The 13,674-nt window shown below is 44.5% G+C and overlaps 2 protein-coding genes and 1 long non-coding RNA gene across 4 annotated transcripts in view; 2 read left to right on the top strand and 1 right to left on the bottom strand.

Annotated features, from left to right (window-relative positions):
• The first annotated feature begins 249 nt into the window (after window positions 1–249).
• Window positions 250–6,096, top strand: LOC137212771 (uncharacterized). The gene is made up of 3 exons (XR_010937614.1): window positions 250–436; window positions 1,297–1,715; window positions 5,922–6,096. It is a non-coding gene; the product is annotated as an uncharacterized lncRNA (long non-coding RNA).
• SDF2 (stromal cell derived factor 2) lies at window positions 2,053–10,283 on the bottom strand. The gene is made up of 3 exons (XM_067716596.1): window positions 9,980–10,283; window positions 6,091–6,287; window positions 2,053–2,968 (listed from the first exon to the last, which is right to left on the bottom strand). Exons 1-3 carry the CDS (start codon window positions 10,128–10,130, stop codon window positions 2,681–2,683), a joined length of 636 nt encoding a protein of 211 aa, XP_067572697.1. The 5' UTR covers window positions 10,131–10,283; the 3' UTR covers window positions 2,053–2,680.
• Window positions 10,284–10,495: 212 nt separating this feature from the next.
• The window catches only part of SUPT6H (SPT6 homolog, histone chaperone and transcription elongation factor), a 30,990-nt gene continuing 27,811 nt past the window's right edge, over window positions 10,496–13,674 (top strand). The window contains exon 1 of one of the 2 annotated variants that reach the window (XM_067716581.1): window positions 10,496–10,649. The gene's annotated coding sequence lies outside the window, so the exon portion shown is untranslated. The remainder of the gene's footprint in view (window positions 10,650–13,674) is intronic. The other variant, XM_067716582.1, reaches the window with a different exon arrangement.

Here is a 13,674-nt window from a genome sequence, read left to right as displayed (position 1 = left end):
CGGCAGCACGCGCAGGGATGGCGCTGGGCGAGGAAGCGTTGGCGCGCGTGCGCCCCGCCCCCCCCACAGCCCGCCAGCCAGCCAGCTGTCTCCCTGCCGCGCCCCGCCCGGCGCCCGCGATCCAGTGGGGCCGACCGGCTGCGTGCGCGAAGTGAAGGCGTGGCTCCGGAAGGAGAGCGATGGGGAGCGGCCCTCAAGCGGACTGACACACAGGCCCCGCCCCCGGGCGCACCCTTCGGGACCCGGAAAAGGGAACCTGGGGTTTGTCAGTGACCTGGGCCTGAGCCCGCTGCCTGGCTGGCAGTGGACTTGGCTGGGTCGTTTGGGCCACGGAGAGTTCCACTTTCAAAGCAGTTTCCCGGAGTATAGAGTCTGCTTGGCCACCTAGGGCTCATGCTGAGGCTACTGCGGAAGTTATACCCTTGGGTCACACGAAGTAATCATGTCTTATTCGAGTCTTGTCTGAACATCATTAAGGAGGAAACCAAGCGGTAATTAAAAGGCCTCAAAAATCCCACCTCATTCCATCCACAAAGGAATGAGTTGCACCATTCTGGACCCCTCATTGCAGTTTTCAGTTTCTACTGTGAATAGCACAATCCAGGCACTGGGCCAGGGGGTATTACAGAAGTAAAGAATATTGTTCTTGCTCTTCAGCAACAATTTATCTAGGAAGCAAACATAATTATATGAAATAGAGAATTCAGGGCCAACTTTATTTTGCCTATTTCCTTCTCTGTGAAGTCATTGGACAAAGATTCCTTCCAACCCTAGTACAGTGATGTTAATACAGTATAAGCTAAAAGAATTCTTTAGCTTCAGATTCTTTGACATACTTATTTCAAAATAAGTACTTCATATCCCTTTGCTCTGACATCCTAATCTCCATAAACATCCTTCAGGATTTCTCTTGGAGACTTTTTTCACTTCTTCAGATAAAGCACCATTTCAGCTTTCGCCTAGGTTACCCAGAGTTGCTTTTACCCCTCCAGCTGGTTTCCTTCCTCATCTAAGCCTCTTATTGGTCATTTCACGAAATCTTCCCAAGGGCTCCACCACTGTTTTTTTCAAGTTCGTACTTATCTCTCGGGCGCTATAGTTCCGCCATCCACCTTGTAATCTGCAGCTTCAAGGTATGTTCTGTCTGTGAACCTTCAGAGAAGGCCCAACAACTGAGTAAAAACTCTGACCAAGCCACGAAGGGGTACTTGCAACACAACTCCCTACTCTCATTCATGTTGTGAAAGCTGATCCCTTTACTCAGCTGTTTCTATCACTTCCTTTCTTTCTCCCCAGACTGTTAACCACCCTACTCCCACCTATCTCAATGGCATGAAATGTTGATTTTATCACTTGTCTACTTCTTTCTGGAGAGCTCTCAATGGAGCAATACAACTGAAGTGGAAAAAGAGGGAAGAAGGCAGAGATGGAGCTCAACTAGTTCCTGGTCTCAGCTTACTGAGACAAGCCCTTGTAAAAGAGATCAAGTCTTTTAATGTTACAGGTCACGTCTGGCACAGACCTGGTACCCCCAAATGTTCAACATTAACTCCCTAAAGCAAGTAAGGAAAAAATCCAGAAGTTTCTAAAAATAAAAAGGCCCGCTAGTCACTGAAATTCCAGCAGATGACAAACACTTCTGTTCACCACTACCATCCTTGAAGGACAGAAGCAAACTTCCTGGAACTGCCAAGCAGAGGAAAGGAAGAAGTGAGGTGAGTAGAGGACAAAAGCTTTCTAATCCCCTTTTCAGAGAAAGATATCTACATTTGTCCAAAAAGTATAGTTATCATCCAAGAACTAAACACAGTTGTACTGCAGTAAAAAAATGAATTCTTGTCTTCAAATTATTTACTAGCTTTAAGAATTCAGGCGGTTACTCAACTTTTCTGTTCTGCATTGGTAAAATCGTAGTATATACCCAGTAACATATCTGTGAAGATCAAATGAGGTAAGATCTATAATATGGTGCCTAGTATTTAGCAAGCAGTAAATAAATGTTGGTTCCACTTTCCACCCCTACCCTTTTTTCTCTCAAGTACAATTAACATATCCAAAGTAAAACATTTTATTGGCTATTTATTAAGGGTCTATAGCCATAATTAGTCAAAAAACTAATAAAGATGAGGTGCTGAGGGAGAAGTAAAAGTAAAGATAGAAAAAGTGGGATGCAAGTAAGGCTTTCAAAAGGGCCCACACCAAAGGTTCCCATCATCTCAAAAGAGTGCTAGCAATGACTCTTAGGACTCAAGGATTAATCAGATTATGACATAGCATGCCTAATAAATGACAATACAGTGACTAACTGAAATTTTTTTTATCATTCTGGAGAAAGTGGGAGAAAAGTCACACACATTAATAATCCATGATGCCAAGATTCTGAGGAATAAAAATTTCCCAGCTAGGAGGGATGCCTCCCTCCGTTTTTGTTTTATTAATATGAATAAAAAGCATCTGCTCCTTCACCAACAAGTCTTGTACTCAGAAATAACTGACCCAAGTCTGGGAGAACAACCAATTCAAGTGTGAAGGGCTGAGGCTTCCAAACACATCCACTGTTTCCTATCATGTATCTTCATCTCAGTGGTGACATGGTCACCTGTGGCAGGGATCCAAAGGGTGAAGGAGCAGCAGATGTCTATGAACACTGTGTGGTGACAGTGGCTCACAGCCTCCAGACTCATAGCTCTGTGTGATGGCCTTCTGCCTTCAACAACTCACTGGGCTTCATGAAGATGCCTTCCATGGCTTTCCAGTAATTGTTCTGGCTTGGCTGGGCCATGCCATGCACCTCTTTTTGCCCACTGATGGGTCGACCATATTGTTCTCCTGTGACAGACAGCAGAACCTCAGTGGAAGAATGCTTGAACCGCACCTCACCATCCCTCACCCAGTAGGGCCCATTACAGAGCACTGTCCAGTCATCCAGATAGTCGCCTTCACCTTCCTCACCAAAAGCACTCACTTCCTGGAAGACACAGATCGGTAGCGACATTAGTATAGCTGACACATAGGCCTGAAAAGGGGAGGGAGGCAATGGGAATAAAACTAAGACTATCCAAAAGTGATAAATAAGAGGCTTTCCAGTGTTGTTTAAAAATAAATAAAATAAAATAAAACTGTGGAAAGAAGATAAAAAGACACCAAAGACATGAAATCACTTGCCATAAGATTATGGTCCAAACGTTTACTTTGAAAATATTCCTATATTTGCCTTATATTTTCTATTATAGTCTTAAAATACTTTACCTCTTGTTATTTGACTTTAAATATTCCTGCCTCATTCCCTTAACTAGACATTAAGTGACGTGGTGAGAAACACAAGTTGGAAAGGGGATGGGCTCTGGAAACAGGCAAACCTTGAATGTCAGCTTTGTCCCTTCCTGTGTAACTCCTTTGGGCTTTCATTTTCTCCTCTATAAAATGATGACAATAATACCTTACAAAATAATTGTGAGAATTAAGTAAAATAATAAATATTAACTGAGCAGAGTATAGCAGATTCTATCTTCCACTCGTATTCTAATCCCATTCCCCATAAGGCCAAAAATTCAGAGTTTCTATCACAATTTTAGAAGTAACTGATTATTTCAGACATACATAATTTTTTTTAATTGAAGTATAATTGACCTACAACACTATGTTAGTTCCAGGTGCACAACACAGTGACTCAATATTTCTATACGTTACAAAATGACCACTACCAGACACATACAATTTAAATATACATTAAGAGCTATAAAATTTTAGATGATAAAAATCAGTCATTTGGAAATAAAGTCTGTAAGACTAAAGGCAAAAGAAACTGCACATAATTAACAATTCTACTACTAATACTTGTACACTGGAACTGAACAAGTAAGTAAATGGATGACAGCGTGAGCAGCCTGGTGTCTCACTGTCAGAATGGGAATTCACAAATAAGCAAAGGGAGGAGGCTAAAATGGTCTATGTGGCAATGGATTAGAATTGGAGGCATCAGTAAGAACTCATGTTTAACTTAATATAGATATAGATGGTTACATATGTGAACACTTACAATAAATATGAGTATATACACATACATACATATATTTCTTTGCTCTGTCAGGTGAGAGGGCCTAAAAGAAACAAAACCCCCTAGCAACAAGCTCATGAAAGGCCTAGATCTTGGTTTAAGAATACCCTTTTCCAATAAAAGGAAGCAGGACTCCATAGGCAAATAGCTGATTCTAGGACTGGGGCAAGAAATATTCAAGATGAGCCTGGAATATCTTTTACTGCCAGAAAGTAAGGAAGTGTTAAAACACAGCCACACGCATACACAATGATGGGAGCAGGTCAAATGGACACAGGAGACAACTGAAAGAGCTCCCAACAGCCAAAGTTGGAAAAATGTGAGCAACATAATGAAGACAGTGATGTTGGATTATAACTCAACGTATAAAATAAATATACAGGAGTCCATACCAATGAAAATAAATGACTGAATAGAGAAAAGACAAATCTTCCATGCAGAAGAATTCCAAATAAATTATGTAACTATTCTACCCTAAAGGAAAAGGAGCATAACTCCCAACTCAAGTATGAGCTGTGCACAGTGACTTCCTTCCAAAGAGTACAGTATGTAAAGGGAAAAAATGAAAAGAATAACTTTACAAGAGAAACCTGAAAAACACTACTTCAGCCAAGTAATCAATATCAACAATCATAAGATACTATGTACCCTTTATAGATGGGATGAAAATGGCACCTCTGTGGTCTTCCTCCCCAAAACCTTTATAAATCCAGTTTAATCATAAGAAAAAGACCAGACAAATTCCAACAGAGGAGCATCCTATAATATACCTGACTAGCACTCCTCAAAACTATCAAGGTCAGGACTTCCCTGGTGGCACAGTGGTTAGGAATCCACCTGCCAATGCAGGGTACATGGGTTCAAGCCCTGGTCCAGGAAGATCCGACGTGCCACGGAGCAACTAAGCTGTGCACCACAACCACTAAGCCTGCGCTCTAGAGCCCGCGAGCCACAACTACTGACCCTGCGTGCCGCAACTACTAAAGCCTATGCACCTAGAGCCCGTGCTCCGCAACAAGAGAAGCCACCGCAATAAACAGCCTGCGCACCACAACGAAGAATAGCCGCCACTCGCCGCAACTAGAGAAAGCATGCATGCAGCAACAAAGACCCAACGCAGCCAAAAATGAATAAATAGATAAATTTATAAAAAATAAACTATCAGGGCTTCCCTGGTGGCGCAGTGGTTGAGAGTCCACCTGCCGATGCAGGGGACACGGGTTCGTGCCCCGGTCCGGGAAGATCCCACATACCGCGGAGCGGCTGGGCCCGTGAGCCATGGCCACTGAGCCTGCGCGTCCGGAGCCTGTGCTCCGCAACGGGAGAGGCCACAACAGTGAGAGGCCCGCGTACCGCCAAAAAAATAAAAAATAAACTATCAAGGTCAACAAAAACAAGGAGAATCTGAGAAACTGTCACAGCCAAGAGGAGTCTAAGGAGACGACTAAATGTGATGTGGATGGGATCCTGGAACAGAAAAAAGACAGTAGGTAAAAACTAAGGAAATCAGAATGAACTATAGACTTTAGTTGATAACAACGTATCAGTATTGCTTTAACTGTAGCAAATTTACCATACTAATGTTAAGATGTTAATAGGGAAAAATATGTACAGAGGGGGAGTGGGAGGGAAGCAGTCATTAAAGGATCCACATCCTTCAGAAGTTCAAGGCTTAAAATAAATGGCACAATACCTAATTCATTTTCCTAATGTGGTTAGTTGGCATCATTAAAAAATAATAATTTTTATCGCAAGTTTGGAAAACACTGGGTTTCTTTATTGCAAGATTTATCAAGATAACTTATGATACACTAACATATACCTATTCTCTCTTTCCTCATTTCTTGATTTGATCTAAATGTAGTCTCCATTTTGACCAGAAACAACTTCCTTCACACTTATGAGACAGAGGCAATTCTTCAGGTCTGCACAAAAGAGAAGATCTATACCTGGAAGAGAAAGGGCTAAGAACCAAGATATCAAACAACTCAACTGAGTAATGAGCAGCAATGACCCACAGGATGCCACCTCACCTGGTTTCCAGAAAGAGGTGAGGTGAAGTGGTGACTATGGAGGTTTCGGCCAGTGTTGACATGTGTCAGCCGGATGGGCTGACCACATCTGATGGGGGTTCCCCTCTCACACACTGTGGCCGTCTTCCCCCGTATCCTCCAGTAACTATTGCTGTCATCCACAGAGGTTACACCTGTCACTGACTGCTGCCCACTACCTGCAGTCAAAAAGAAAAAGAAAAGAGGGTGAGCTCAACCTGACCCCTCTCTTTCCTATGGCTAATAACGTGCCCTGTGTCATAAAATAGGTTTTGGGGCTGGGAAGAAAACCCCATGCTTCATATTTTTTTCTTCTATGACATTAAAATATATATGAAAAATGCTAAATGTATTTATATGGTATTAGTTATTATATGACAAACTATGTTTAAGAGTGTACCATATCAGGGCTTCCCTGGTAGCACAGTGGTTAAGAATCCAATCCGCCTGTCAATGCAGGGAACACGGGTTTGAGCCCTGGTCCGGGAAGATCCCACATGCCGTGGAGCAACTAAGCCCATGCACCACAGCTACTGAGCCTGCGCTCTAGAGCCTGCGAGCCACAACTACTGAGCCTGCGTGCCACAACTACTGAGCCTGCGTGCCACAACTACTGAAGCCTGCGCACCTAGAGCCCATGCTCTGCAACAAGAGAAGTCACCGCAATGAGAAACCCGCGCACTGCAATGAACAGTAGCCCCCATTCACCGCAACTAGAGAAAGCCCGCACACAGCAATGAAGACCCAATGCAGCCAAAAATAAATTAATTAAAAATAAAATAAAATGAGACCGTTTTTTGCTGTCAACTTTAATCCAACAAGCCATTACAGCTCTCCAATTCCTGTAAGTGATATATCCAACATATTACAAGTTTTTTTTTTTAATTTACAATTTCAACCTTTTTTTTTTTAACTTGGCTGCATTGGGTCTTTGTTGCTGTGCACGGGCTTTCTCTAGTTGTGGTGAGCTGCGGCTACTCTTCATTGCAGTGCGCAGGCTTCTCACTGCAGTGGCTTCTCTAGTTACGGAGCACAAGCTCTAAGTGCGCAGGCTTCAGTAGCTATGGCACACGGGCTTAGTTGCTCCGCGGCATGCAGGATCTTCCTGGACCAGGGCTCGAACCCGTGTCCCCTGCATTGGCAGGCGGATTCTTAACCACTGCACCACCAGGGAAGTCCCACAAAAGTATTCTTAAGTCATGTAAATTTGGTTCATACTACTTACAAATGGTGCGATTTTGCAGGTTACAAGGTACTAGGTTAAACATGTAGCTACAGGCTTGGAAAAACGTGGATATATACAAATAATAATTGCTAACCAGCTAACGTGTACTTGAGCAATTACTGAGTATCAGATACAAACCCAGGCTTTTTACTTGAATATTCTTAATTGATACATTCATCTACTCTCTGAGATAGCTATTATTATTATCACCCCCATTTTACACTGGAGTGTTAAAAAGGCTGAATAATATGCCCAAGATCACATAATCTTAAGAGACAATGCAGGGTTTGAACCTAAGTGGGCCAACTCTAGAACTCACACTCTTAACCACTCTACCACCTGGCCTCCTACAAAGCTTTATTTTCTGTTAAGTCCCCCCAAATAGGCCACTCACATAAACTCAAGGGATATTCTCTTCCCTAGGCCTCATTCACTACTCAATTCTTTGAAGGCACTCCATATTTCCCAGACACTTTCCTCAGTCACTCTTGCCTATTCCTCCTAGCTTTCCCTTCAGTCCCCTGGCCCTGCCTGACCACAAACTTTTGATGACACTTCCCTTTTACCACTTAACATAACTGCGTTGTACCAGTTATCTGGGTGAATGTTTATGACTAAACTACCAGTGTCTCTCTCTTGCTTCTTCTACTCAATGATTTTGTTATATCTTAAAAAAAAAAAAAGGCTAACCAACCCTCCCTCCTCACTTCTGGTTACTGCCTTACAGTTCTCTTGGTCCTCACTTCCATGCCTCACTAAATCATGGTCTACACTTTCTGTCTCCTACTTTTCACTTTCTATTCAACCCTCCCTTCCTTTCCCATTCTTCAACTTTAGGATTACCCAGAGTTCCATCCTTGGCCCTTATACATTCTTAAATACTGGTTGGAGATCAAGACAGAAGCATTTACAAGTGCTTCAACAAGTTTTTCAAGTGACTCAAATTGACACCAGATTGCAAACCACAGTTCATCCTGGGCAATTTCATTTACTCTCCCCACATCTTCAACCACCACCCAGACAATGATGTTGTACTTAACTCTGTATCTCAGGCTCAGCACAGATCTCTCTCTGAGCTCCAGACAACCTGGTTCTCAAATCTGGATGCCCATCAGAAGCACCTGAAGAGCTTTTTAAACCTATAGATTCCTACTGGCAGCCTCTCTCCACCCACATTCTGATTCAGTAGATCCAAAATAGGAAACTAGATCAAATTAAAATATAATAAGTCTGACACATAGTAAGTATTCACTGAGTGGCCGCTAGGATTATTTTACTTTATTTTTGGATGCATTGGGTCTTCGTTGCTGCGCGCAGGCTTTCTCTAGTTGCAGCGAGTGGGGACTACTCTTCATTGCGGTGTGCGGGATTCTCATTGCAGTGGCTTCTCCTGTTGTGGAGCACAGGCTCTAGGCGCGCGGGCTTCAGTAGCTGTGACACGTGGGCTCAGCATTAATGGCTCACGGGCTCTAGAGCGCAGGTTCAGTAGTTGTGGCGCACGGGCTTAGTTGCTCCGCGGCATGTGGGATCTTCCCGGACCAGGGCTCGAACCCGTGTCCCCTGCATTGGCAGGCGGATTCTTAACCACTGCGCCACCAGGGAAGCCCACCGCTAGGATTATTAAGACGTCCCAACAATGACAATTCAGTTCCTCTCCTAGTCTACCTGGCCAGCCAGGTTTTGGGTATCATAAACCACAGACCAGTCTCCATCTAAGAGAACTCCTTCCTCTCTTAGCTAATAGCATCATCAGTTATCTAAGACAGAAATCCAGCAGTCATCTTAGATGTCTCTCACATCTCACTACCTGAACTTTTTTCCTCTCCTTTCTGTCTGTTTTCATTTTCTTGTAACTTGCTCACTGGCTCACTACTGTATTTCCTGTATCTAGAACAATATTAGACACACAGTAGATTCCTTAAATTTATACTGAACGAATGAATCCACAAATAATTGCTGAATTATAAATGAAACCACAAGCTAAGCATTTTAGTTTCATACGTTAAAAAGCCCCCTAAACAGTTTCCTCTCCAATTCCAGTGAGTGCTTCAGTTCTTCTTTACAAAAAGGATAAGGTCTGAGTGAAAAGAGGCCAAAGGTAAAGAGTTGAAGAGCAAGTGTAAGATGGAAAAGAGCTAGAACAGAGGATTATAATCAAAGAATGAGGTCTTGGAAGACTTCAGAAATAACAGCACTTACTGTAATTTTCTACATGTCTGTCTCTACTGCACTGAGTAGTACCAGCCTGCAGTAACTGAAAGCAGACTTTGACCCTGGACAGATGTGGATCGAACCCCATCACTGTCATTCACTAGCTGCCAAGGTTTTGAGTATGCGATTTATTTGAGTCTGTTTCCTCACCTGTAAAATGGGGATAATAATAGTCTATGCGTCGTCGGAATGTTGTAAGTCTTAAAAAAGCAAATATGTAATGTGCCTGGCACGAAGCTCACCACATAGAAACTAAGATTACCATTAAGATGCTTAAGGACCACTCAACTCTCGGACTTTCCGCCTCCAGACCTCAGGAACCTCCCCCGGGCTCCACTAACTTTCCCAGACCACACCCCTCAGAGTTTCTCTAGGCCCCGCCCCCTCCGGAGCCTACCAGGCCTTCCCAGCCCACCCGAACCCGGGTGGCCGTACCTGACCCGTAGCGCACGTCGTGTGAGTGCAGTCGCACGTTGTGGCGCGTATTGAGCAGCTTCACCACAGAACCGCATGTAACGACAGCCAGACTGGACGATCCCACAGCACTCCACAAACCCCCGAACAACAGCAGCGACACCACAGCCATCCTATCTGTAGCGCGGAGCCCCAATCTCCGAAGAAAACTCGACCCCTCCCCGGAACCGGAAGCCGCGGGTGGAACCAGAGAGAGGACGGAAAGGAGCTCTAGTCTGGTCTTTATGGTTCCTTTGGCTAGAGCGGCCTGAGGAACAGGCTAGGTCTGGTTGCTTCCGACCTCCTCGTTCAGCTTATTCTGTTCCGGGGGCCCTATGAGAGTTGCTTTCCTGAACTGCTTCGGCCAGCCCAGCTACCCCCATCCCTTCCTCCCCACGCTACCCCCGCCCCCGGCGAAGCCCGGAGACCGGGTTGGGAGAAGAGAGCAAGCACTGGTCCGCCAACTCCCAGTGACAGGGGGCCGGAAGTGACGTAGTACGTTGACGCAGCAGCAGCGGCGGCGGCGGCGGCGGTGGTGGTGGCGGAGGAACCGTGCCGTGGGTCCGTACTATCTTTTCCCAGTCTCGGTTTGAGGACTCCATTTTCCTCGTTGGGGGCTTAGCGCACCGGAGAAGCGACGGGCCTCAGGCAGGTAAAGTTTGGACTGGAAAGCGTGTTCCTCGAATGGGTCAGGTGGGGAGCCAGGCTCCTAGGGCCTGGTCCCGTAAGGGACGAGGTACTGGGGAGCCGTATGCGGGAAGAAGGGGGCCTCCGGCCTGCCCTGCTCTATGAGAGAGAAGGAGGAAGAAAGCGGGGTAGTTGCTCAGAGTCTCAAGGCTTTTCCCAACCCTCTGCCACCCAGAACCCATGAATTGGGTGGCCTGTTGTGTCAACAGGCTTTCTGGGATGCCGTCCTTCTCTCGCAGCTTCTGAAAACTGGGCCGCGCGGTAGGGTTTGGAATGGAAGGGACCTGGGGCTTCCGAGTCAGGATCAGGTGATCGAATTGTTTGTCCTGGGGATGTGAAACCTACGGAGCTTCCAGCAACTCGGCCATCAGGCTAGAGCGCGATGCCAAATTCCGTCTTTTTCCATATTGTTGAATAATATAATTAGAACTTTTTGTAGATGGCTACATTCATCAAACGCTTACCACACATATGAGAATGGGCTATTAAGACAAAAACTTTATATTCTTCCAGTTTCTGCCTTTCTCTCCAGGGACTCTCTTGAACCAGCTGGAGCGGTTCATTTCCCGTGTTTGTTACAAGTGCTGATACTTATTTTTCTGTTAGAGGAGGCCTCAGCTCTCTTAAAATACTTCACTGTAATATCAGAAGTAGCAAGGGAGTATTAAGTTACACTGCTGTTATTAATGAACATGGAGAGTGTAAAGACTTTTGAATTTCATTTCTTGGGACAAAAAAAGCTTTGTTCGATCTTTTTTAGTTTAACTTTATATGAAAGTTACTGATTTTTAAGTCTTATGTATTGATTACAAAAGTATGATTGCTCCCCCATCAACTGTGAATTTAGAGCCCTTTTGCATGACTTGTGTTCCTCCAACCAGTACAAGTCTGAAACATCTGAAAGCTTATTTAGTTGGTTTGGGCGGCTACTAGATCAGATTAGCATGGTATTGCTACTCCCGAAGAGATTTAAATCTCATCCTGGGATTAATCACATCGGAAAGTGGTGCAGTCACATATTACAGTTGAATTTACTTCAGAGTTTAATCCTGGGTTTTCGGCATGCTTCCTTCAGATGACCCAGTCCTGTGGCTTTAATAACCATCTGAAAGTTGGCAACTCCCGAGTTTAAGTCTCTAGCCCAGCCTTATCTCCTCTATGTTTAAGAATCACACAGAATGCCTATTTAACAGCTCCATTTGGATGTCTCTTAGACATCCCAAACCTGACATAAGAAAAAGAAAATTTTGGTTTTTCCCATCATCCTAAACCTGATCTTCCCTACATTACTAAGTGGTACTCTCATCCACATGCTTACCAAAGCCAGACCTCTGAAAATCATCTTGGATTCTTTTTTACTATCCACACCCCCCTCACCCCCCCGCCAAGTCTTTCATTAAGTCCTGTCATTTCTACCTGCAAAATATATTTCAAATCTCTCTTCTATTCTCCATCTCAACTGCTGCTACCCTATTCCAAGCCACCAGCATCTTTTGCCCAAGCTACCACAATAGTATCTTCAGTTTTCTCTGCTTCCACCCAGAACCCCTCCCAGTCCATTTTCCACATTAGCAGGATCGGGTCAGGTCAGATCATGTCATTTCCTTTTCCAGTGGCTTTCCGTGACCTTTGCAGCCTGACTTGAGCAGCCCCCTTCTCCCTCTCGCATTCTGCTGCCTTCACCATTCTTTGGTCACACTGGCCATAGGACGTTGCCTACAGTATGCCAAGTTCTTGCCCACCTTTTCAGCTAGGAACCTCCTCCCCTGGCTCTGCATACCACAGCCTGCCCATTCTTGACCTCTTGGCCTAAACTAACCCTCTCAAAGGTAAGGGTGTTTACTTCCTTCCTAGCACTTACAGCAAGCTTTATTTTATTTGTTTGTGGTTTGTCTCCTAGCAAATTACAGAATACAGGTATCCTAGGGGCAGGGAGTTTGTCTTGTATGTGCCTGGCGTGTAGTAGGCACTCATTAAATAAATATTTATTTAATTAACAAGTAAATTACTAAGTCAGTTCTTGGTTTAAAACCCTGTAGGGGCTTCCCAGCACCTTTCAGATAGAATCCAAAATCCTTAAGTTGTCCTATCAAGATCCTTGTGGCCTCACCTCTAACTCCTCATGAACCCTCTCTCCAGTCAAACTGACCCTCACTGTTCCTGCTACAGCATATTCTGGGCCTTGCGCTAGGAGCACTTTTCTCCAACAACACCACTTCTCGAACCATCTCCAAAGAAGCCAGCTCCTCCACTTAGTTAATTCTGCCTCACTATTTAAGGTCTTTATTTAAAGTCACTTTCTCAAAACCAGGTTAGAATCCTCTATTACAGGCTCCCATGGTACCTTTGCCATCAATTTTTTTTCTTTTAACATTTATTTAATAATTTTTAAAATTTTATTTTTGGCTGCGTTGGGACTTTGTTGCTGTGCACGGGCTTTTCTCTAGTTGCGGCAAGCGCAGGCTTCTTATTGTGTTGGCTCCTCTTGTTGCAGAGCATGGGCTCTAGGCGCGCACGGGCTCAGTAGCTGTGGCTCGGGGGCTCTAGAGCGCAGGCTCAGTAGTTGTGGCACACGGGCTTAATTGCTCCATGGTATGTGGGATCTTCCTGGACCAGGGCTTGAACCCATGTCCCCTGCATTGGCAGGTGGATTCTTAACCACTGCATCAGGGAAGCCCATGCCATCAATTCTTTAAAGACCTTCTGTACTTCTAGATCTGGGATTACTAAACTAAGAAATTAGGCCACTCCCATTCATTTACATACTGTCTATGTCTGTTTTTGTACTACAATGGCAGATAAGCCCCTCTGTGCTAGAGCAGGAACTGTCTGCTCCCCCAGTGTGTGATGCACAAGGCTCAGTAACTGTTGCAGGGATACTGAATCTGGTTACATATTTTAGTTGTTCCTGCACCTCGTTTGCCCTTGTCCCCCAAGGAAACATGGAAAGAAAAGAAAAAACTAATATTTTAAAATTACTTATTATGTTA

This window comes from Pseudorca crassidens, chromosome 19 (assembly GCF_039906515.1).
Source record: "Pseudorca crassidens isolate mPseCra1 chromosome 19, mPseCra1.hap1, whole genome shotgun sequence".
NCBI classification, from domain to species: Eukaryota; Metazoa; Chordata; class Mammalia; order Artiodactyla; family Delphinidae; genus Pseudorca; species Pseudorca crassidens.
Note: the sequence above shows the minus strand (reverse complement) of the source record. Positions and strands in the feature narration are given on the sequence as shown.